Genomic DNA, 23,822 nt, shown 5'->3' with positions numbered 1-23,822 from the left:
CCTGGGGAGAGGGGTTGTTCCTACTCTGGGGTGCCCCTGGGGGTTCCTCCTCAGGAATAAGCCTCTCCTGCTCCTGACTGGCTTGAGCAGAAAGCCCTGAAAGTCAGGGAAGAAAGTGTTTCACCAAAAATGCTGTGCCTCCATGGTGCCCCCATGCCTGGGCCAGGTTCAGCTGTGCCGCACAGTGGGGACTCCCCTGGCAGAACCCAGGCCAGCTCTCGTACAGGTTGGGACGTGATAGGAATGCCTGTCCCCCTGTCACAGCTCTCTTGGCCCAGGAGCTGAGAGGAAAGTGCTGGCAGGAGCCCCAAGCCCCACTGTTGAGCAGGCTGAGCCCCAAGGCTGGACGCCACCTGATCCAGGGCTCCCCGTGAGGCTTGTGGAGGTCCCAGCCACCGGTGGCCAGGCTGCCATTGTAGGTACAGTGACATACATAATAAGGGTAAGGAGAAATGCTGCCTAAGTTTGATTCACTGCTGACACCCCCTGATCCCTCCCTCCGTCCTCAGGCTGGAGAAGTCTCCTCCTCACCCTTAAGTCTTCCTCCCACGGAAACCAAGGGGAAAGCGGTAAAAAAAAAATCTTCAGCGACTCCTGCCTCCGGACCGCAGCCTCGCTCAGCTGCTGGGTTCTCCTTCTCTGCTTTTTTCCTTGGATCCAGCTCGATGGTAATCTGAACCAAGAAATATGAAGCTGCGAGACTTTCTGCTCACTCTGCTGCTCCCAGCCGGCTTCCTGTGGGGGGGCTCATGTGCTCAGCGCCCAGAAATCATCACCCAAGTCTCAAGTGCAGAAGGTAAGACTGGAATGCTTTCCAGGGTGATTTTCCTTCCCAGGATCAGCAGAGAAGCCCGACTGCTGTTTCCCTCCGGGATGCGTGCCTCTGCTGCTGACACACCGCAGATTTGTCAGGACATTTGGGCTTGCTGAGGAGTGCAGTGAAGGATTAGAGAGGATCTGCAAGAAGTACCCACTTCTTGTGGTTTTAGGCTCTTTCTCCTTGGCTCTGTCAGGTCAAGAGTTAGCAGTAGCAGTGGGATGCAGGAGAGGGGGATAACAGCGGATACCAGTCCAGCTTTCTGAACTATTTTGAGTGGGATGCTGGCTCTTAAAGGAAGTTTATGTTAGTGCTCTTTCTTAAAATTATATTTTTGGCAGGAAGTGTCAGAAAATTTTTACTTTCTTTCTTTCTTTCTTTTTGCATTGATTGCTAAAAGGGGTGGGTTTTTTTTTTTTTTTGAGTGGTTCCTGCAGCTGCATGTTATTTGGTATAGTAAGTAGTATAGGTCTTGCAAAGATATCCTTTGAATGGAAACAGGGAAGAAAGTATAGGAAAGTGTTAGATGCCACAAAATTATGTTTTGAGAAAAAGTGATCTTGCTTACTCTTCATGCCCAGCGGGTTAGGATGTGAAAGCATTCCCCTTAGCCCCTAACCCAGGAGCCTGCTAGGAGGAAAACGGGGTGGGCAGTGCGGGAAGCCTGGGAGGGGGAGGCAATGCAGCAGGACTGCATGTCAATTCTTGCCTCTCCGCTTCTTCCCAGACTGCCCCGTGGACCTGTTCTTCGTCCTGGACACCTCAGAGAGTGTTGCCCTGAGGGTGAAGCCTTTTGGGGACCTGGTTACACAAGTGAAAGATTTCACCAACCGGTTCATTGATAAGCTGACCCAGAGGTATATCCCCCGAGGGTTTATCTGGGCTGCTTTGGGGATGAAGCTGCTAGGCAGGATACTGAGATCCCCCTGGTGTGTCTGTCCACAGAAAGAAAGAAGGAAAGCAGGGATGCTGGGGAGGGGAGCCTCTCCTCCCTCTCCAGGTTCTCAGCTGCTCTGTTTTGGCTCTGTCTGTGCTGACAGCAGTCGCTCTACCAGGGCTGCTTGCACCCACCCTCGGGAAAGACAGAAATTGCTGGAGTGGCTGACATGGTAGCCCGATCCCACCACCTCCGGGTGGCTGTGTGGTTACTGTGCAGTGCCAAGGCAGTACTTGGTACTCGGCCCAGAACCAGCCAGCTGCGTGGCTGGCAGCAGGACACCTCTGGAATTAAACCCAGCACTCACAGGCACCCTGCAGAGCAAACCCTCTGTTGCCACTGGTGCACCCCAGCTTTGCGTGCCACTTACCCACCCCATTCCCCAGGTCTTTATCTGCCTCCTCCTCATCCACCTCCGCAGCCACCACCCCCAGTCTGACCCCGGCTTTCCCAATGGGAGGCCACCCAGGGATGCCCAGGAGGACCAAAGCTCCCGGATCCCAGAGAGGGTGGTGCTGGGCTTGATTGCAAGCAGGAGATCCAGGGATGCACAGGGGCACCACAACGTGGGTCTCGCTGAGATCCTCAGGGCAGTGGGAAATGTGTTTAGGTGCCCAGAAGGGCACTGTGGGGATGTCCCAGTGCTGCACCAGCTGGAAGGGCAATGTCCTATCTCAGGATGGGCAGGAGGGGGTTAACAGCTCACCTGTCCATTGCCCAGGAAGGAGAGTTGTCTCACAGGGCCTTGAGTGACCAGGAGCCTTGTGCTTGGGAGCAACTTGCCAGGCCTCCATCAGTGCAGCATCTCTCTCCCCTTTGCAAGGCCCTGGGCTCAGTCCTGCAGTGGGATGGAGGGAACAGCAGTGGACAAGGCTCAGGTGGCTTTGGGACAGCTCCTGCTGGGCAGGGAGAAGATGTGCAGTACCACTCCTGTGGGACTGGCCCCCACTTACTGAGAAAATAAATCATATTCCTTTGGGATTGGTCCCCATATCCTGAAAATACTTTTTTTGGGGCAGTGGCCAAAGCATAGGTGATGCCTCTGTCCCAGGGAGTCACAGGTGCTGGATGTATGAGTGCACAGGACAGGGCTGCAACACACACACTCATCCTTCCCCAGGCCAGAGCATCCTTCCAAGAGAGGCATCCCTCTCTGATTTTAACACTGGCAATGGAAAACTTCTTTGCAGGGCATTTGAGTGGTTACCTGCCTTGCACACGCACACACACACACAGACCTGGCTGTCTGGCTCAGCCCCTCCTGCCCCACTCCAGTCCCTGGCACCTCTTCCAGAAGCCTCTTTGCCAAGCTATTTGATCCCTACAGATGCCCACCCACTGCATCACTTTGCTCTTCCACCCATGGGACAAGCTACCCTGGGGTCCCATGCTGTGCTTTGCATGGGAAGCATGTCCCAGCTTTGCAGGAGAGCAGGGAGCCCTGGCAAATCCCTGTTCTGCAGAGGATTTGCATTTCCTGTGCTGGTGTGAGCAAAGCGAACCCCATATCCTGGCGTGTCCATGCAGGTACTACCGCTGCGACCGCAACCTGGTGTGGAACGCAGGAGCACTGCACTACAGTGATGAGGTGGTGCTCATCAAGAGCCTCACACCAATGCCCAGCGGGCAGAGCGAGCTGAAGAACCGCGTGTCGACCATCAACTACATCGGGAAGGGCACCTACACCGACTGTGCCATAAAGCGCGGCATCGAGGAGCTGCTCATTGGGTCAGGCAGCGAGGCCGTGGTGGGGTGGGGGTGGTGTGGCTCTGGTGGGTGTAGGGTGGAAGCTTCTGGGTTGGGACGTCCCTGTGCATTGTGCAGAGCTGTCCCCAGACTGGAAAGAGAGGTCACGGCGTGAAGACAGGGGTGGCAAAGTTGCTCCAGCTTTGCTGAGATGAGGCACACCCTGACCACAGGCTGGGGCACTGTCTGGGGCAAGTGTCCCCAGGTGTCCAAACCACTCCTCTCTGGCTAATGCCTTTCAACATTAAATCCTGTGTTTAAACCCTTCCAGTGGGTCCCATCACAAGGAGAATAAATACCTGATCGTGGTGACTGATGGACATCCCTTGGAAGGTTATAAGGAGCCCTGTGGAGGCCTGGATGATGCTGCCAACGAAGCCAAACTCCTGGGGATCAAAGTGTTCTCTATTGCCATCTCCCCTAACCACTTGGTAGGAACCACACAGCAGGGATGCTCCTAGCAGGGGTCCTCAATGGGACCATGAGAGCCTCAGTGTGATAAAGGAGGGGCACTCAGAGCCTGCACAGGTGCCTGCAGGTCTCATTCTGCCCTCCCCACCCCCAGGACCAGAGGCTGAACATCATTGCCACAGACCACGCCTACCGCCGCAACTTCACTGCCACCAGCCTGAAGCCCACCCGGGAGATAGATGTGGAGGAGACCATCAACACCATCATAGACATGATTGTGAGCACTGCTCATCCCCTCCCCAGGCTGTCCGCTCCCCAGGACCCCCTGTCCCTCTCAAACCCCTTCCCTTTGCTTTCTTGTCTTGCAGAAACTCAACACGGAGCAATTGGTGAGTGTCCCCCTGAGACTGAGCCTGTCACCTGTGGGTGTCCCACGGCTAAGTGGGGCTTGGTGGCACAGCCTTGCCCTGCAGCAACCCCTGTCAATCTGGGAAGCCCTCCCCAAGCAGGATGCAGCCTGCCCCTGCTCCTGCCCCCTCCTCTAATGCTGTTTCCTCCTTCCCTCTGTGCAGTGCTGCTCCTTTGAGTGCCAGGTGAGTCAGACTTTTGAGAGCCCTGTCCCCTTTCGTCTTATCTCTGTGGTCCCAGGCTGTGTCTCAGCTGGTCTAACCCAAATCTCTCTCCTACAGCCTCCCCGAGGGCCCCTCGGACCTCCTGGTGACCGTGGCCATGAGGTGAGGGAGTGGTTGTGGCTATGCTGTGGGACTGGGGCAGTGGGATGGGCTCGCTGGGGATGCTCAGAGACCTGGAATCATTATCATAGCACCATGAAGGTTGCAAAAGGCCTCCAAGGTCACGTGTGGGGTGTGGACCCACACCATGCTCCCATGTGGCCAGCACCATCCTGCTCCCTGTAACCATGGAGCATTTCTGCTCCCATCCTCCCTGCTCTTCTTTCAACAGGTCATCTTGCTGTTCCTGGGGATGATGAACTAACTGTGTTTCTGTCCTGTATTGCAGGGAGAACGAGGCAAGCCAGGTCTTCCTGGCCAGAAAGGAGAGGCTGGAGACCCAGTAAGTGAAGGACCAGCCCTCGTGACTGTACTGGGGCTGTTTTTTGGCTGCTTCTGGCCAGACCTCTCAGGCACATCTTCACCAGCATCACCCTGTTTCCATGGGCTGTGCAGTCATGCTGTGCAGTGGGGTGGCTCCTCCTCTTGCTACAAGGCTTCCTTGTTCCTCACCCAAAATAGCTGTCCCTCCTGCAGGACACATCTCTGACTCATGTGTGCCAGCCCAGGGGTGGACTCTGGGCTCCCTCCCACATCCTTTGACACAACAAGCACAGCAGTGTTACATGGAAACCTTTGGTAAATAACCTGAGAGTATGAGGAAACTATTTCCCTCCTCCTCCTCCTCCTCCTCCTCCTCCTCCTCCTCCTCTCTCTTTTATTTTACTAGACACACTTATTTTTGGGAGGCACATTTCTCCCACACACATGAGTGTGCAGTTACCCATCTTGCGTATTCCCAAATTGGAAACCCCGTGCCATGTATTTTTCCTTCCCAAGGGTTTTCTGCCCTTGCCTTACATCCCCAATGACATGTCCCCAAGCACCCAGTTTCCCTCACCTCCCTGAAGAGCTGGAGATGGTGGAGGTGAAGGCAGATCCTCTTGGCCCTCCACAACAACCTCGCACTCCCAGACCAGGAAAACAAGGAGCAGAGTTGTGGGAGAGACTCCTGTTTGAGAGAATGGCAGCTGAGCCCTGTATCAAGAGTCTGGGGGGATGCTGTCCCATGGTGGCGACTGTATCTGCTGCTGTAAGACTGTGCTTCTGTCCCCTAGGGCAGGCCAGGAGACATGGGACCTGTTGGCTACCAAGGAATGAAGGTATGTGGGGCTACAGGCTTAAAGATGTGGTTCAGAGGTAGGCCACAGGCTTTGTGCTGCAAGTGTTCTCATTCTGCCATTTCCCTTTCTCCTTTCCTCTCTAGGGTGACAAAGGAAGCCGAGGAGAAAAGGTGAGGACAGCAAGGATGTAGCAAGGATGTTTGGGGGAGATCCCTGTGTCCCCATGCATGGACTGGCCCTGCAGCTCCATGGTCTTGGGGTCTGCTCTGTGCTCCCACATCCACCCCTCCTGCTGGCACTGCCTGATCCAGGAGTGGGGATCCAGCAGTGTGTAGAGGAGTGGTGAATGCCTGCACCCTCAGACTGAGCTGGTGTGAGGCCTGCACTGAGGTGGGGGGGAATGGATCTGGTCTCAGTGGATATCTGACACCTCTCTCCTTCCCTCTGCAGGGCTCAAGAGGAGCCAAAGGAGCCAAGGTCAGACTCTGCTTTTGCACCATTTTTCTCTGATGTTTGGGAGGTGTTGGGAATTTGGGAATCACTTCATGGTCCTTGTACTCTATTTCAGGGTGAGAAAGGCAAACGTGGAATTGATGGCATTGATGGCATGAAGGTAAATCTCTGCTCCAGGGCACTTTGTTAGGCTTTTGCCCCTCCAAAACCATTGTGGGGTCTGAAGATGAAGCCTGTGGGGCAGTGGAATTCCCTCCCTGCAGGGCCATCCATCTGCCAGCCAGGGATGGGGCTGTAATGTCTCTTCCAGGGCTCTGGGATGATGGATGGGGTCTTCCCATGAGTGTCACTTATTGGGAACCCCTGCTTTGGCTGCCTGACAGGGTGAAGCTGGATACCCCGGATTACCTGGCTGCAAGGGCTCACCTGGATTTGATGTAGGTACCCTGTGAGTGCCCCTTGCATGCAAGTGAACAGCTCTGCCATGATGATGTGGGGAAATAGGGAATTGCTTGGAAATCTGTGATGTTTATCCCAAGCATGGCACCTTGGGGCTGACCCTGAGGCAGTCCACCTAGTCCTTGCATAGAAGCTGTCCCCAGTTGCCCTGGGGCTGCCTGGGATGCAGCTCTGGAAAACGTTATCCTGACACTGCATTTCCCCAGTTTCCCTGTTTTTTCCATGCCCCCGGGATGACACACTTGTGGTGGCATGGGTGTCGCTGCAGCTACAGCACAGCTACAGCAGCCCAAAAGCACCTGTTCTGCCATTTTCCTCTGAGCTTCAGAAGTGTTTCAGCAGTGTGGGTACAGCATTTCTTGCATGGCTCCATGGTGTAGGAGTCCCTTCTGGCCATGTCCCTCCTGTCCATCCCAATGGCCACCTGCCAGGCTGCTGGGATGCTCAGTCCATGCCCAGTTTCCTGCAGATGGTGTCACCAGTTCAGGTTTCACTGATGCTGCTTTTAATTTCAATAGGGAGCTCAAGGCCCACCTGGACCGAAAGGAGATTCTGGTGCTTTTGGACCCAAGGGAGCAAAGGTGAGCTGCTGTGCCCATCCTCACACAGAGGAGGGATGCTGGGACCCCTCTTCTGCAGGAGGAAGAGACAGAAATTCCTTGCACTGTTTGGGGAAAGCATATCACAGAATCAGAATGGTTTGGGTGGGAAGGGACCTTAAAGTCCATCTCATACCACTCCCTGCCATGGGCAGGGACACCTTCCAGTGGTGGGCTCCAAGCCCTGTCCAACCTGGCTTCTTCACTAGAGGATGGCTCCCATCACCCGCAGTGTGCCCACAAGCCTGGTACAAAGGATCCCTGAGATATCAGGGGAGTGCTGTGAAAAGGTGGCTTTCACTGAGAGTGGAGTAGGGAGGGAACTGCTAGGATGGGGAGACACCACAATCCAGAAAGAAGCTTGGGGTGGACTGTGGCTCCTAACAGCCTCTGTGCTGTGGGAGCTGAAATCTACTGCTGGATGCAGTCTTGATGGTGTTTTGTGTTCTTGTGCAGGGGGAGCCCGGGAATGATGGAAAACCTGGCCGACAGGGGATTCCTGGCAACCCTGGAGAGAAGGTGGGTGAAGAAGCACCCTTGTGTGAACATCCTCTGCTCTCTGTGAGAGGACTCCTGCTCCAGCCTGGACTTTGAATCAGAGCTCGCCCAAGTGTGCAGGGCTTTGCTCCTGAACTGTCTGACTTCTCATTTGCATCCCTGTGCCTTGCAGGGCACTCCTGGGAACCGGGGTGAGCCTGGACCAGCAGGAGAGACTGGTGATGAGGTGAGTTGTCCATCTGTGGTGCCCCTGTGTTTACGCTTACTGGCCACCACCCCAGCCCCTGACCACCCCTCTCATTTCTCCACAGGGTGCTCTAGGTGAGGATGGTCCTCCTGGAGAACGGGTAAGTGGGAATGCCTCTGCCCAGGGCAGGGGCTAGTACCCTCTGGCAGAGGAGGATGGGGCCTGGGGTTGAGCCTACTCAGAGGTGGGCAGTGAGGGAGGGGTTTGCCCTGCAGGGAGCAGGCCCTGACTTTGTGATGCCACCCTCTCTTTGCAGGGCAGCAATGGAGAGAGAGGACCCCCAGGCTCACCGGGTGATCGCGGGCCAAGAGGAGAGCTGGTAACTGCACCCACAGGGCAGCCTTCTGCATCTGCTTGCAAGTGGGGTGATGCTTGGAAGCCAGGGGCTGGGAATAGGTGTCTGGTGGCTAACTCCACCAGCCTGTGGGCCAGCAGGCAAGCTCAGTGCCTTGACCTGCCAGTTTGGGAGGGACCTGCTGTTGTTCCCCAGAAATTGCCCCTTTATGCTGGCAGGTAATCACCAAACAGCCAAAATCCAGAGGAGAGCACGCCCAGCAAGCCAAGAGCAGGTGAACAGCTGTCAATTCCTTCCTCACAGCTGGAAAACTAGTTAATGGAGAAAAAAGAATCAAGGTGTCCTCCTCTGGGTGCTCAGGGGCTGCGTGGGCTACCAGTGGCTCGGGCAGGAGGGCACAGGCACAATCGACAACAGGGCGGCATGAGTGGGTGTGGATGGAAGTGAGAACACTCTTCCCTCCCTTTTTGAGTGGGAGTCACTAGGAAAGTATGTTTCCAGCCTGCTTGGGTGAGTCATCAAGCATGAGCATGGGAGGGACAGGCAGGAACTCTTAGCAGATCAGGACAAACATGTGGCAAGCGACAGCCATGACACACATCACAGGGAGGGGCAGTGGGTGCTCTGTGCGGGGTGTGGGTGGTGGGAGCCAGGGCATTCCAGAGCAGCATCCCATATCCCCATCCACCGTTGCACCACTCATCCCCTGTCCCTGCAGTGAGAACAGCCAGAGCCCAGCACCAGCTTGGAGGGGGGCAGAGGTCTGCATTGGGGAGGGAGCAGCTCTGGCAGGGGGCTTCTGGCAACCTCCCATTTCCTGTTTACTGCTCAGGGAGTGTCAGAGCTGCCACATGGGGTGTGCGGGGCAGATGTGCGGGAGATGGAAGCATGCCAGTATCCTGAAGTTAAATTGTTCAGCAGACAATGGGATGCTTCCTTCCAAAGAGTCCAAGAACGAGGCTGTGTAATCTTGACAGGAACGTCTCGGGGCCATTTGGAAGTTGTACTTTATATCTGCTTTTTGGCTTACGCATCTGGACGCTTCTAGGTTGCAAACAACAGCATTAGGTCACCAACCTCTCATCCACTTCCCTCAAATTCCCCTCTTCTCTGCCTCCCTGACTTGCTCATTCCTGGCCATGGGTCTGGATGGGGAGGGTGCTGCAGAGCAAGCCTGAGTTTGGCAGGCACACTGCCCTGTTGGGATGCAAATGCTGGATTGCTGGAAGGCTGTTCAGTGAAAGGGAATTGAGCCATGTCTGTGGGATATTTCCTTCTACTGGAACTCTTGGGGTGCAAAACTACTGAGACTTAGGTTTGTTTTCTGTACCCTCCTGGGCTGTCAGTTCTCTGCAAACAGCCCTGGTTCAGGATTAGCAAAGTTTAGCAAAGGAGAGGGGAGAACATTGGCAGTGAGAGGTGAGGGTGTCTCTCTCTTCATTTGTGGCTCATTCCCATGGAAATCCCCTTAGCTCCATAAGGATGGCAGGCTGGAGGAAGGATGCAGCTATCCAGGAGGTTGTGCTCCTCTCCATGCAGACTTCCCAGGGCAGGAGCTGCTCTAGAAGAGCAGCCATAGGTGCAGTGTGACTGGTTTGGCTCCTGGGCCAGGTCTGTGTATCTGCAAATGAATCTCTCCACACTTTTGCTTTTCTGGCACAAAACGGGCTGGAAAATGTCACCTGGATGCAAGCTTCACAAGGCCTTCCTAAAAGGAAAAGGGCTGTCTTGGATGAAAGGTGGCCACACTAGCCTGTCTTTATCTCCCTCCACCTCTGACAGTTCCCTACTCAATTCCTGAATCTGCCTCAAACCCCTGCCTGTTTGGATGACTACATTTCCATCCCACTGTGGGTGCTGCACCACTGCTCCCCACTGCACACAGGTCCCTTTGCACTTACACCTGCTCCTCTTTGTGCTTCTCATGCCCTCTGTGTGTGATTTCAGGGAGAGCCCGGACCACCTGGTGACCAAGGGCGGGAAGGACCCCTTGGACCACCTGGTGACCAGGTAAGAGCTTGGTTTAACTTTCTGGATCCCAGATGGAAGTGGTTGGGACACCACGGAGAATAGGATAGGGGGTCTAACTGATGCCACAGCATCTTGGGCTGACTTCCCAGCATCTTCCAGACCAGGAAGCAAAGCTGGTGAAGAAGGGCGGGGATTTCTATGAGAACCCAGGGTATGAACAGGGCCAAAATGATGGAGACTTGGCTGCTGGGCTGTGGCAGAACGACCTGCACACCATTTCCCAGTCCCATGGAAACATGTCAACATGTCTGACAAAACTGGAAACTGGCAAGTGCAAGCTGCAGCCACACACAAAATGTTCAGGCCTGGGTCCAGAAGCTGCTCACCTCAGTCAGGGGTGTCAGTGAGACATCTTGTGTTGGTGAGGATATCCTGATATGGCCTCCAGCAGTGTCCCTAACACCTTTGGCATCCTGCAGAGACATCCTCTCCCAGAGCCAGTGTTCCTCAAGTCTGCTGACTGCAAGGCATGGCCCTCCTGCTCTGGGGTCTACCTGTGCCTTGTGTGCCTCAAGGAACAGATCTCGGATCGCACGGACTTGCTGGGGAGCAGGGTTGGCCACCTCCTGTCACTAAAGGACATGAAATGATTCACACGAACACTCCCAGTATCAGAACAAAAACCTGTGCCTTCATTCTCTGATTCCAGTATTTATAGATTCTTGACAATAACCAGGGATTGGATAATTAAGTTGCCACCTTCCCAAGCACACTGGTCACGAGAAACATCCATCAAAGTGTGTTTCTTAGAAGGAATGTGAAAAACAACTTATGTTTATAGGACTTTCATGGGAAAGTAACTAAAACTATGAAAACATTATCAGAAGGTTTAATTTTCAGGGTGACAACCTCCAGCCTGAAGAAGGCTTCTGTTGCCTGCACAGCTGAAGGCTCCTTCTTCCCAGCTGATAACTTGTGGTCTGGAGGTGTTGCTGGGTCAATCCTTCATGGCCATGGCACAAATTGTAATGGCCAACAGGATCTTTGAACCTGAGCAATCACACTTTGACATCACCCTTGGATTGGGCTCTGTAGAACAACTCCCCCTCTACCTATACCATCAGAGTTTTGGTGGATCCCAAGATAAAGGAACACATCAAGATAAACACTCCCACACTGGCAGAGCGGGACTCCCATAAGAGGTGAAGCATGGAGGCCAGCGTGCAGACAAATACAAGACAGTTTTAAACTCCTTTCTGCTTGGCCAGGTGTTGAAGAGCCCTTGGAGAAGATCTGGAGTGCAGAACAGCCAGGAAGGGATGGCTGTTGCATTCATATTGTCCCCAGCATGAGTGACTCCCACATGAGACCTGCATTGTGCCACAGCCTGGAGAGAGGCCATGCTTGTGTTTGCCTGGAGCTGGGCTTCCCTTGAACCTGCCTTAGGCTAGTGAAGAGCACCAAATCCCCACAGGAGGATTGTCTAGGTCCTACTGGTCTGCTATTGCCCAGATCCTGAAGTGGAGCTGAGATCCTGCTGCAACCAAAGAGAGTCTGGCAGCATCCAGCTTGCTCAGGTGTCTTTTTAGGAGGTGGCCCTGGTGGGAAGGCAGCTCTTTGGATGTGTGCATGCAATGATCCACTGATCAGTGCTGCAGGCTGGTGCCAGCAAAGAGGTTGGGGATGGAGCTGCTCTCTGTGTGATAGAGGCACATTCCAGGTTCAAAGGAGGAAAAAGACCATGCAGAAGACAGAAATTTGATGCAAGCATGGTGGGGAGCTAGCCTGGGATAGACCCGGCTTCCAACCAGCTATTCTTGTTGGGGAGAAAGAAAAAGAATGGTCTCTCCCTGCTGTCACTGAGCCTGTGGGCCATGAGTTTTCCCTCCCCACCACTGAACTTGAGTCAAACCCCTGTCAGAGAGGGAAGCATTACAAAAGCAGCTCCGGTGCCTCCCTAGGCCAGAGGCTGTCCCAGCACTTCCACCATTCCAGGGAGATTTGAAAAGCAGTTGCAAAGTGAGTATGATTTTTCCATGAGCTGAAGAAGAATGCTTGTGTTAGGCCAAATTAAAAATAAATGCATAATTAGGTTTGAGTAAGAGTGGGACCTTGGCAAACACAAGTATTTTTCAAGCCATATTATCTTCAAGCTCTGGACCTTGGAGTGTGCTTCCTCTTGGCAAGGGGAAAGTGCCCCCACTAATCTGTGACTCCCTTTCATCCTGTTTCTATCTGAGAGAAGCTAAAGGCCAGCGCACTCTTTCCCTGAGCTTCGTGGACAGGTCTGGTAGCCCTTCTCTATTCCTGGCCATAGTGCCTGTCCCTTCTGTTGGGTCCTTGTTGCACCCAGGGAAGTACTGGACAAGATTTCCTCACCTAAAATCCTGTGTCATCCATCATGAACTACTCTGAGGCCATGAGGGATTTCCGCTGTGCTGCTGCAGTGAAGATGAGAGTGAGCCAAGTGTGAGCCAAGGGTGCCGTGGCTCCAGCCTTGGCTGGCGTGAAGGATCACAAGTTCCTGTCCTTCCTTCCAAGATTTCTCTCTTCTGGGCTTTTGTGCAGAAATAAGGTCACATGCCTCAGAGCAGTTTGGAGCTCTGCACTGTGTGATTTTAAGATTTCCAGACCCACAAGGACACCTTTCCTTGGAAAAAGGGTGTTCAGCACCAGCTCTCTGCATCCCTCTGTGACCTCTCCATTACCTGGGGACTGGCTGCACACCTAGTTCCACGCAAAATGCTGCCTGAACATTTGATGTCTACCCGGTCATTGTCCAACACTGTATCCCACCTCCCGGAAAGCAAACCCTGCAAAGGGCTGTGGGCACTGAGCAGAAGGTGGAGGAGCTCCCTTGGATGTCTGTGGAGCTCTCAGAGAGAAGAACCCTTCTCCTGTCCCCTCTCCTGTTTCATGCTGTCTCTGGCCAGCCCCACAGCTGGCAGAGTGAGCAGCTGTTGCCCAGATGAGATGTGGAAGTGTGACAGCTTTGGTCTGTTCCAGCACACGCTGACAGGGCTCTGCAGCCTCTTGAGGACAGAAACTCCCCAGAGCCACCCTGGCTGTGACCCAGATGTGTCCAAGCTGTGAGGCATGGGAGGTTTGTGTCACCTTCAGGGTGATGTGCTTGCACCAAGGACTGTCCTCCAGGGGCACCTCTGTCACAGCCAATGAGGTGCAACTGTGCCACACAGCTGTGCTTTGATGCTGGAAAGCATCATCCCATCCTCCCTGGTCCTCTTCCCACTAGGTCCTCTGTTACTGAGGGGAGCTCTGAATGAGAGGGATGGCTTTGGGGGTCTCGGCTGCCACTGAAAGCACATGATGCTCAGTCCATACCTGCGGTGTCACACCTTGGCCCAGAAAACTTTTGGGTTTGGTTATGTTCAGACAGGATCTACCTCTCAGTGGGCACCTCCCCTAGTCATCTATAGATGAGTATTAACCCTCATCTATAGGTCCCTTCTGGGGCTGTTCAAGGTGGAGCTGACTCACCGATGGGTGGCTCTACCCATCAAATCACGAAACAAAGGGACCAGTCCCTGAGGGCAGCAGCGGCAGCAAGAGAAAACCCCTTTGAGAGAGCTCTCTGTGTTTCTCTAGGGTGAGCCCGGACCCCAAGGACCCAAAGGCTACAGGGGAGATGACGGCCCCCCCGGCAGTGAGGTCAGTGCTGCTTCATCATCACCTTCTGCAGGGAGGGGATGCAGGGACAAGCAGCAAGTGTTGCCCCTTAGGGCATTCCCCAAATCCTGTGGATACTGGAACCCTATTGAACCTATAGCTACAGACTCCAGTACTGGCTTCCTGGCAGGCACATCCAGGTGTTTCCATGGGTCCTTGAGGCCACAGCTGCCTTTCCCCCCACCCCCCACAGGTCATTTCTCAGAGAGGTTATAGCCACACCACAAACCACACAACTTCCTGTCACGGGGAAGATGCTTTCTGAAGGCAACCACCTGAATCTGCCAGCAGGTTTGATCCCCAGGGAAGGGAAGCCAAGCACAGCTGTTGGCTTTCATAGAAATCCTAGAACAGTTTGGGTTGGGACTGACATTAAAGCTCATCCTGTTCCACCCCCTGCCATGGGCAGGAACACCTGCCACTGTCCCAGGTTGCTCCAAGCCCCGTCCAACCTGGCCTGGAGCACTTCTAGAGATGGGGCAGCCATAGCCTGTCTGGGCAACCTGTGCCACACCCTCCCCAGCCTCTGAGTAAAGAAATTATTTCTGCTATTTAATCTAAATCCTCACATTGCTCTTGTATAAGCAGAACACCTCCATGGTGGGCTCATGTTGCTCAGAAGTAATTGTTTTCCCAGCTCAGATGATGTTGTGCAATGCTTGACTCCTTCTTCTACCCCTTCCAGGGCCCAAAGGGATTGCCTGGAGCACCTGGGCTGCCTGGGGACCCTGGGCTGATGGGAGAAAGGGTGAGTGGTGCTGCTGGGGCGATACACTTAGAAGACCAGCATCCTGCTGCCATGCTATCTGAGGGGTCTGCATTTCTTTATCTCATCTATGTCTGCCTTCTTTTCCAGGGGGAGGATGGTCCTCCTGGGAATGGCACAATTGGATTCACAGGTGCCCCAGTAAGTTTTTTGTGCTGCCTTTAAACTATAATACCATTACGTCTACTTGTCCAATCTAACACACTTCATTTTCTCCATCTCCAGGGGCAGCCAGGAGACAGAGGCAACCCTGGCATTAATGTGAGTTAATTATTAATGTAATAATAAGTGAGTTAAATAATTAACGTAGGTGTGCTGCTTCCTCTTCCACACAGGATTTGCCCTTGGTGGTGGTTTGGCACTTGGAGCTTCTCCGCCAGCTGCATGGTGGAATGGGCTCCCTGAAGCAGCCTGGTCCTCCAAAATCCTCTTTTCTCTCTTCCCACCTCTCCCTGCAGTGGATGCTTCTAGTGCTGTGGCTGTAGCACCTAAGGGCAGCAGCTTGGGCTGGGTGCTCTCCGAAGCAGTCCCAGAGCCAGAGTTTGGGGTTGGGAGTGTCACCAAGGGGAGCTGGATGACTCTGTGCTAGGGGCTTGATTTAGTGCTGGCTTAATGGTTGGATTCAGTCTTAGATGTTTTTTCCAACCTAAACAATTCTGTGATTCTGTAGCAGTGAAAGCCACCTAAGAAGTTCTCTTCACCAAGAGCACTGAAATCTGCTGCTGGGGAGCCTGTGTGCTATTCTCCACCCCTATCCCAAGCCAGTTTTCCCAGGGTCACCACACACCAGCACCAGCTTCACCGCACTAACAACAGCCAGTCACACAGCAGTCTCATCCGTACTGTTTTTCAGGGAACAAAAGGCTATGTTGGACCTAAAGGTGATGAAGGGGAAGCTGGCGACCCTGGCAACGATGTGAGTAACCCGTGCAATGCTGGATCATCTTTTCCTTTGAGCACAGTGCAGGAGCCTTGGGCAATGATGGGCCAGAGCCTATCAGACTTTATCTTTTGCCTTTTGCCTCTGAGTAGTGACTGATGGATAGCAAGGGGAGCTCCCTCCAGGTGTTCATTTTGTGTCTGACAGCTGGCAAACCTCCACATTTGTTAAGATGAAGTGGGCATCACCTCTGCAAGGCTGTGTGTGCTTCCAGGTGGCACTGATGATGATGGCACTTGTGATCTGAGCTTTATCACTGCCCCATGGAGGGAGATTTCCCCAGTGCCCCTTCCAAGTCCTCATACAGCAACATCAGATTGCACTTTATTGGTGAAGCAGTGCTCATCAAACATCTGGAGGGAAAGGTGCCACCCCCTGACACATACAGATTTATGAGTTTTGATTTCATTTTCATTCCAGAACCTGACCCCTGGGCCCAGTGGCATCAAAGGAGCAAAGGGCCACAGGGGACGTGAAGGTCCCCCGGTAAGTAAGGACCTGGGTTGGCCCCAGTGGCATGCATCCCTTCATCCGTCCCTCCATCCCTTCATGCTCTGGGTGCTCTGGGAGCAACACCCAGCCCTGCACACACATTGTGTGTGCTTGCCGCCTTCCCACCTGGGTGTACATGGCACATGTGGAAGTGGATCACCTCCTTCCACCTCCGTGCAGCACCAGGCCATCATGCAAACAAGCAGATGTCCCTGCTCCAAGCCCAGTGTAGGGGCCAGCAACTGTGAAAGCCAAGAGGCTTTTCACAACTCTGCATTGCTTGGCAAGGTATCATTAGAGTACGCCACAGAGAGGACTGACTGTTCCTGTAATTCCTCTGTGCTTCTGTCTGACAGGGACCACCAGGACCCGCGGGGCCTCCAGGACCAGATGTGAGTGGGACAGGATTGGGTTGCTGTTTGATGGCCTGCGCTGTGCATTGCTTTTGCTGTTAATCAGACATTTATTTTCCTCTGTTTTCAGGAATGTGAAATCTTGGACATCATCATGAAGATGTGCTGTGAGTATTCCTGTAGCTCTCCTCCCACCCTGCTCAGTGCCTTGCTAAGCAAGAGACAGCTGACTTTTCCCTGTCCCCAGGCAGGGGAATGCCATCCATGGGCATCTCTCCCCTTTCATGAGCCACAATTAAGTCCCCTTGATCCAGGGACCTCCAGCTCCATCTCTAGAGTAGCTCATACAACTGCATCTCACTTGTACATGATGCAGACTGATTAGTCTGTGGTTCTGTACAGGAAAAATATGAGCAAAGTGGTGTAAAATCATTGAGTGGCCATTTTGCAATATTTTTTTTTTTTCTAAATATCATGGTCTAATATTACCCCCTGGGAAAGGGGGGGCTGGTTTGGGGTGTCCTGCCATGGAGAGAAGCAGCACATGTGTTTTACAGAGGATTTCTGGCCCACGGCCAGTAATGAAGTGATGGAAGGACACAGGGGAGCTGACTTTGAGCTCTATACTCTGGTGATTTACTTAACTTTGATTTTGATTTAAGAACACATCAGCATGTGCAGAAACAGATCTCTGCTTTGTGTGGTGCTCCAGTTCAGGGCATCACAACCTGAAATGGGAGAAAATCTAGATATTTCAAGTGGGAGAGAAGCCTCCATGAGCTTGGATTGTCCAGACCAGGTGTCTGTGGGTTTGTAGAGACACAATCCTGCAGTCTACTTTAGGGTGTGAAAAGCCCTTTTGTCAAGCATTTTAATATTCTCTCTTTCTCTCCTTTTTCCTCTAGCTTGCTGTGGTGAGTATTATTTGGCAAAGTTGCTCTGTGAACATTTGCTAGTCCTTCTCCTTCCTTGCACCTCTCCCTTTCCCTGCTCCTTGCCTTCTGCTATGGAGATGTAGTGAGAGCCTGTAAGGGACAACCAGGCATGAGCCAGGCAGAGGAGGGCAGGAAGCAATCCCTGAGGGTGTCACACAGATTAGAAGCTGATGTGGCTGAGTCCTGCAATTTGAAAATGGTTGTCAGGGTGCCCTGTGCTAGCAGGGTGATTTTTTTCCACCCTTTTTGCAGCTGGATGTTGCAGTTGGGATGTCTGTTCTGGGCACACTGTGGATCTAGCTCTCCTCTTCCTTCCAAATCTTGTGCTGGTCAGCAGAGGAACGTGCTGGGCTTTATTCCCTGATGCTGCTGTGATAGGTTGGGTTTGCAGTCCAAAAAGGGAACTGCGAAGTTGAAAGGAGAGCCAAAGGCACATGATGTTCTCCAGCTATGAGAAAGAAGAGAGCAAGCTGAGTCAGCCTCTTCCAGCCGACCAGTGTCACCTCTATCCTGCTGGGCTGGGTGAATGGAAGAAGTGAGAAGGCTTACAAGGAAATGGGTTATGGAATAATTACTGTGTGGTTTAAGGGTACTCACAGCCTGAAAATGCCCCATGTCTTATTAGGAAGCAAATGCACCTGGAAGAATTTGTAAACTGGCTCTCAAGTCTCCTATGCAGCTATTTTTCTGCATTGACTTACACTGTGCTTTGGGGGTGGATGTAGCATAGGCATCCAGCTGTGCAGGGCTGCAGCAGGCATCAGCTGCTTCCCTTGGAAATGCCTCCCTGCAAAACATGTCCCTCCTTTCCTGTGCCTTGCTCCAGAGTGCACCTGTGGCCCCGTCGACCTCCTGTTTGTTTTGGACAGCTCGGAGAGCATTGGCCTGCAGAACTTCCAGATTGCCAAGGACTTTATCATCAAAGTCATCGACCGCTTGAGCAAGGATGAGCGAGTCAAGGTGAGATTTCCACTGTCCTGTGACATCCTTGCATGCACTCACTTATTTTTCACTGCAAGCAGGAAAATGGAGAGGACCCTCCACTCCAAAAAGCCTCCACCAGGCTTGGCTTCAAGCTGGGGGTGGGTCTTCCCAAATTCATAAAGTGACAGAGGTTAGACAGCAGTTTGTTGTCAAGAAATAGACGTTTCACTCTTCTGGGGCAAAGGGACTGTTTCCTTCACATCCCAGAGTGGATGGCTCATTGAGCAGTCAATCAGTGTCTCAGTCTTTCCCTCGTCCTGATGAGCATTTCAGGTGTTTGGAGTGCCTTGGAGGTTTCTGATGTCCAGCCCCCGAACTTGGATTTAGGTCACCAGTTAAGCACTCTACTAAAAATGACCCTTGTAACCCAAACCCAGCAATCCTGTCCCCTGTGAGTCTTTCAGTCTGAAGAGGGACACAAATGCTTGCTCTTCTGCCTCAGTCCTCTGTGGTAGCCTGCTGTATGTCTTATTTACTTCTGTGATTTGAAGGGCTGTTGGGAATCCAGACTTTCCTGAAGGTATAACCAACTACATCTGAAGCACATAATCTGTTGTTGAATACTTGTGTGGGGAGCATACATAGGGCTTTTTGGATGGCAAAGAACCAGTAATAAGTAGAAGGGGTAGAGCCGGGTAGCAAAATCACTGTGTTGGAAGAAAACCAGAAGTCTTGAAAACAGATCTTCTCATGGAACCATAGAATCCCCTGAGTTGGAAGGAATGCAAGGATCAAGTCCAGCTCCTGACTCTGCCCACAGGACAATCCCAAGAATTTCACCATGTACCTGAGAGTCCAGGTTGAGACCAGTGAGCTGTGAGATCTAGGTTTGGGTCTCCTTTCACTTACTGTCTTGCCAAATTGGTCCCAATGTGCTTCCACTCCTGGCAAGGCTCTGCCTGCCTAGAATAAGGCAGAAGAGAAACATCAGAAGGCATTCAGGAAAAACCATTAACAGGATTCTGAGCCTCTGGGCTCCCCTGAAATATCTGCCCCTAATTGGTTTCTGTTCTGCCCCACAGTTTGAAGCTGGGGAGTCCCGTGTGGGCGTTGTGCAGTACAGCCATGACAACACACAAGAACTGGTGGCCATGGGGGATGCCAACATTGACAACATCGGGGCGCTCAAGCAGTGAGTCTGTGGGGTCTGACACAGGGACACCTACTCACTTCCCATCCTCTATCTCCGGACCAGCAGCTCCTGCAGCTGTAATGATCTAAATGTCCTTTAGTGGAAGGTGGCATCATAAGTGGTGCTGAAGCTAAACTAAGGAGCTCACCAGTTTTCCACCCAAATCCCCATGCAGGGGTGTCTCCCTGGTCACAAGCCATGTTCTGGCTCCTCCAGTAGCCATGGACAGGGCTGGCAGGCTCACTGGTGTCTGTCCTTGCAGGGCAGTCAAGAACCTGCAGTGGATTGCTGGGGGCACCTACACTGGGGAGGCTCTGCAGTTCACCAAGGACAACCTGCTGCAGAGGTTCACATCCGACAAGCGCGTAGCCATCGTCATCACAGACGGGCGCTCTGACACCCTGCGGGACCCCACCCCACTCAACTCCCTGTGCGATGTCACCCCGGTAAGGGCACAGGGGACCTGCCATGCAGAAGCTGTGCAGCACAGCAGGCTCTCAGGGTATCTCCATGTCCTTGCTATGCAAGGCTAAGGCAGAGGACACAGGTGTCGCTAGAAGCACCTTCACAAAGTGGCAGGCATACGCAGTTATAAATGCATTAGATAATGAATGCATCCAGTGATGGACTTGAACTTCCCCACAGGTGGTTTCCCTTGGGATCGGTGACATTTTCCGGAACCCTCCAAATCCAGATCACTTGAATGACATCGCATGTTTAAGCAGACCAACCAGGCCGGGACTGTCCATTCAAAGGGACAACTATGCTGAGCTCCTGGATGACACCTTCTTGCAGAACATCACCTCATATGTCTGCCAAGGTGGGTGAAAGGCGGTGACTGGAGGCAATAGAAAAGGTGGCAAGGAACGCAGAATAGCCTCCCTTGTGTCCCCCCAGTCACACTCTTAAGCAGGTGTGAGGGAAGAGAATAGAGATGAAATTTAGTTAAATAAGGGACAAGGGCATCTCATATCTCAGAATAGTTTGTGGTCAGGTCCCCATCCTCACCTGTTGCAGGATATGTCGGTCCACACCATTTTTCATGCACATTTATAGCCTTTGCACAGGTGGCAAAGGTGAGTGTTCACCTTCTGCAGGCGAACTTCTGTCCCTTCTTGTGGTTCTGTGGGACAATTGTTTTTCCTGGGTGAGCTGGTGACATTAATCTCTCTTGTTTTCTTAACAGAGAAAAAATGTCCTGACTACACCTGCCCAAGTGAGTATTGACTCCTCATGCCACAGTGAGGGGCTGTGGGTGCTGTGATGGGGGAAATGGGTGTTTGTGTTTGTGGGGATGCACAGCTTGGGCACCTCTTGCAACAGGGACGTTCCTGGGCTGGAGAGGTAAGCAAAATCTGTCAGACACTCTCAGGGTCTCTCACATACACCAGCCCAAAGCAGCTGGGCTAAAGCTCAGGTGGTTTTTTTCTTTGGCATCTCAAACCTAGAGAGGACACTGTGAAAGAATGTGACCCTCCCAGGTTTTAGCAACTGACCTCATTACATACTTCCACTATCTAGCAGCAGAAGAACATGCAAAATCATCTCCATGGCAGGGATATTGGAGATATTGGAGAAAGGTGCTTGAGAAGTGAGTACACCTTTTAATGGAGTACACCTCCAAGTCAGAGGCAAATTCAGTCCTCAGAATTTCCATGGAAAGAAGGGAGGTGAGGAGGATGAAGTGATTCCTCAGACATGCAAGGAGAGCCACTGTATTTAAACAAGAGTCACTAGATTATCTCAGCCAAATAAACACCTACAGCCTATCCTAAACTAAATAAAAGAAGGAATGAATGGGTGAGAGGACAAGTGTAAGACAGCACTAGGACAGGGAAAAGAAAGCTAGTATGAGTGGAGATTTCCTGAGTCTGACAAGGCAGGAAGCCTGTGAGACAGCCAGTGACTTCATCGGCTTTTCATGGAAGAGCCAAAGTGTAACAAGCCCTGGACCTTTCCCCTTGCAGTCACCTTCACTGGGCCAGCAGACATCACACTGCTGGTGGACAGCTCCACCAGCGTGGGGAGCAAAAACTTTGAGACCACCAAGAAGTTTGTGAAGCGGCTGGCGGAGCGGTTCCTGGAAGCCAGCAAGCCCACCGACGACTCTGTGCGCATCTCGGTGGTGCAGTACAGTGGCCGGAATCAGCAGAAAGTGGAAGCTCAGTTCCAGTACAACTACACAGTCATTGCCAAGGCCATCGACAACATGGAATTCATGAACGATGCCACAGATGTGAACTCCGCTCTGCAGTTCATCACAGAGCTGTACCGGCGCTCTACCCGTGCTGCAGCCAAGAAGAGGGTACTGGTGTTTTCTGATGGACACTCCCAAGGGATCACTGCCAGGGCCATTGAGAGGGCTGTGCAGGATGCACAGAAGGCTGATATTGAGATATATGTGCTAGCAGTGGGCAGCCAAGCCAACGAGCCAAACATCCGTGTCCTGGTCACAGGGAAGAGCACAGATTACGACGTGGCTTATGGGGAGCGGCACCTTTTCCGTGTGCCTGACTACACCTCTCTGCTGCGTGGTGTCTTCTACCAAACTGTCTCCAGGAAGATAGCTGTTGACTGAGCGTCTGGGTGGGTTTCTGCCAAAGCCATAGCTGCTTCTGTCTCACCTAAAAAGGAAAACCAACAAAGCAAAAAAAACCCAAAAAAATTAATGGTATTCTTGATCAACCTGAGGATTTACATCTACGCAGATAACCAAGTGCCACAGCCTGGCTGTACGTAGTCCCCTCCCTTCTCCTTCTGTTTTGTCATCTGTGTCTCTGTTGTTAGTCTCAAGTTCCCTCACTGCCCACAACTGCCCTCCCTCCCCACAGCAGGAAAACACAAGCACACCCATCAATAAGCCATCAGAATACAAATACCAGCCTCATCCTACTGTGTTATTGCCAGGAAGGAATCAGGATGAGGACTTTTGTACCACTAAGATCTAGCCTGGTCTCTTAAGGCTGATTATGCTCTTTTTAGCTACTTTTTTTTTTATGTTGTTCATTTCCTTCTCTCTTTCACACAGAGTTGTGCACTTGCCCAGCTTACAATGATCCTAACTTAATGCTGTGCTTCAAGTGAAATATTCACACTTCAGCAAGCTTTAAGAGGGGATTGTTGTCACAGTGGTCAAGTTTGGTTCATATGTCCCATGCCTGGGGAGGAGGGAGGGCTAGACTGCACTACCCAAGCTGTGTGCAAGCATCTCTGGCCTCCAGGGCCAGGGGATGGGACACTTGTTTCCCAGGGCTGGGGTAGAGATGGGTGGTGGAGCATCCCTCAGCACTGACACTCCCATTCAGGGCAGGGAGGCTGGACACCGACCAAAGGAAAGATGGGCAGCAGCCTTTGGGTAGGGGGGAAACCCTAAAAGAAGCTACATAACTGCACTCCTTCACTTATTGATCTCATGGTCCTACAGTGAAACCAGGAACCTCATTAATAACCTGATAACTTGTTTTATGGTTCAAGCTCCATTCTGGAAAATCTCTCTGAGCCCAGTTAGTGGGACTTTTTATTTTTTATTTTTTTTTTAATTTTAAAAAAGCCGAGCTGACTTATTCCCAACAAGCTCTCTTGGAGTATTGTTTCTATGGGACCACTTAGGAGTTAGGCACCTGGGCTCCAGGGAAACCCACTAACTGCACTATATATTGAATTAAGGCCTCATCCTCAACCCAGTGAAGTCAAGGGAAAGGCTTCCATCATCTCCCAGGGTCTGTGACTCACAGTCTACAGATACATTGACAAAGGTGCTATCACTTATGTGGGTGATGTGGGCCCTTGGTGTTTACACAGTTGTTCCCAGGACCACACAGAAAATGTGGTGAGATTTTGTTTCAGTGCTTCCATTGGTGCTCTTGCTATGAATTCATGCACTTCCGAGAAACCAACAGCGACTGCCAGGTATTGGCACCCCAAACTCTTTATTTTGTATCCAAAACCCCATTGTACCAGTTAGTTTTATTTTATGCCTGTGTTTTACTAAAATTGTCCACTTTGGAATTTTGTCAAATAAATTGTTTTCCACACTCTCCTTGGGTGTTTGTCCAACTTGACTTCCTCCTTCCCAGATCTTAGTTTTACATCCTAAGAGAGCTCTAAAAGGTTCTCAGGGAACCTCCTAGGCCCCACACCTCTGTGACAATCCTGGAGCTTGTCACAGTTTTTCACTGTGGATTCATGCAAAGTCACTTGTTCCCCAAGACAGTGGGAGCATTCAACAGGACATTGTTTCTTGTC

General features: G+C 52.2%; 1 protein-coding gene across 1 annotated transcript; it reads left to right on the top strand.

The window, feature by feature from the left end:
- The first annotated feature begins 507 nt into the window (after positions 1 to 507).
- On the top strand, positions 508 to 23,609 carry COL6A1 (collagen type VI alpha 1 chain). Its single transcript, XM_023930505.2, has 35 exons — positions 508 to 796; positions 1,545 to 1,674; positions 3,282 to 3,482; positions 3,772 to 3,931; positions 4,066 to 4,188; positions 4,280 to 4,300; positions 4,484 to 4,504; positions 4,601 to 4,645; positions 4,932 to 4,985; positions 5,761 to 5,805; positions 5,910 to 5,936; positions 6,217 to 6,243; positions 6,335 to 6,379; positions 6,603 to 6,656; positions 7,197 to 7,259; positions 7,734 to 7,796; positions 7,948 to 8,001; positions 8,087 to 8,122; positions 8,279 to 8,341; positions 10,265 to 10,327; positions 13,895 to 13,957; positions 14,661 to 14,723; positions 14,832 to 14,882; positions 14,967 to 15,002; positions 15,595 to 15,657; positions 16,102 to 16,167; positions 16,530 to 16,565; positions 16,657 to 16,693; positions 17,432 to 17,440; positions 18,288 to 18,421; positions 19,468 to 19,577; positions 19,840 to 20,023; positions 20,223 to 20,397; positions 20,764 to 20,793; positions 21,545 to 23,609. The coding sequence occupies exons 1-35, from the start codon at positions 688 to 690 to the stop codon at positions 22,153 to 22,155; spliced, it is 3,072 nt and encodes a 1,023-aa protein (XP_023786273.2). The 5' UTR covers positions 508 to 687; the 3' UTR covers positions 22,156 to 23,609.
- The last annotated feature ends 213 nt before the right edge of the window (positions 23,610 to 23,822 follow it).

The sequence above is a fragment of the Cyanistes caeruleus genome, chromosome 7 (genome assembly GCF_971803275.1).
Source record: "Cyanistes caeruleus chromosome 7, bCyaCae1.hap1.1, whole genome shotgun sequence".
Taxonomy (NCBI): Eukaryota; Metazoa; Chordata; class Aves; order Passeriformes; family Paridae; genus Cyanistes; species Cyanistes caeruleus.
The sequence above is the reverse complement of the archived record's forward strand: the minus strand, read 5'-3'. Positions and strand labels throughout refer to the sequence as shown.

Excerpts from the sequence above, each read along its gene's own strand:
- COL6A1 (XM_023930505.2), top strand. The coding sequence starts at position 688 with ATGAAGCTGCGAGACTTTCTGCTCACTCTGCTGCTCCCAGCCGGCTTC. Across the intron at positions 8,002-8,086 it reads CAGGAGAGACTGGTGATGAG|GGTGCTCTAGGTGAGGATGG; the intron begins GTGAGTTGTCCA and ends ATTTCTCCACAG. Across the intron at positions 16,168-16,529 it reads GGGGACGTGAAGGTCCCCCG|GGACCACCAGGACCCGCGGG; the intron begins GTAAGTAAGGAC and ends TCTGTCTGACAG.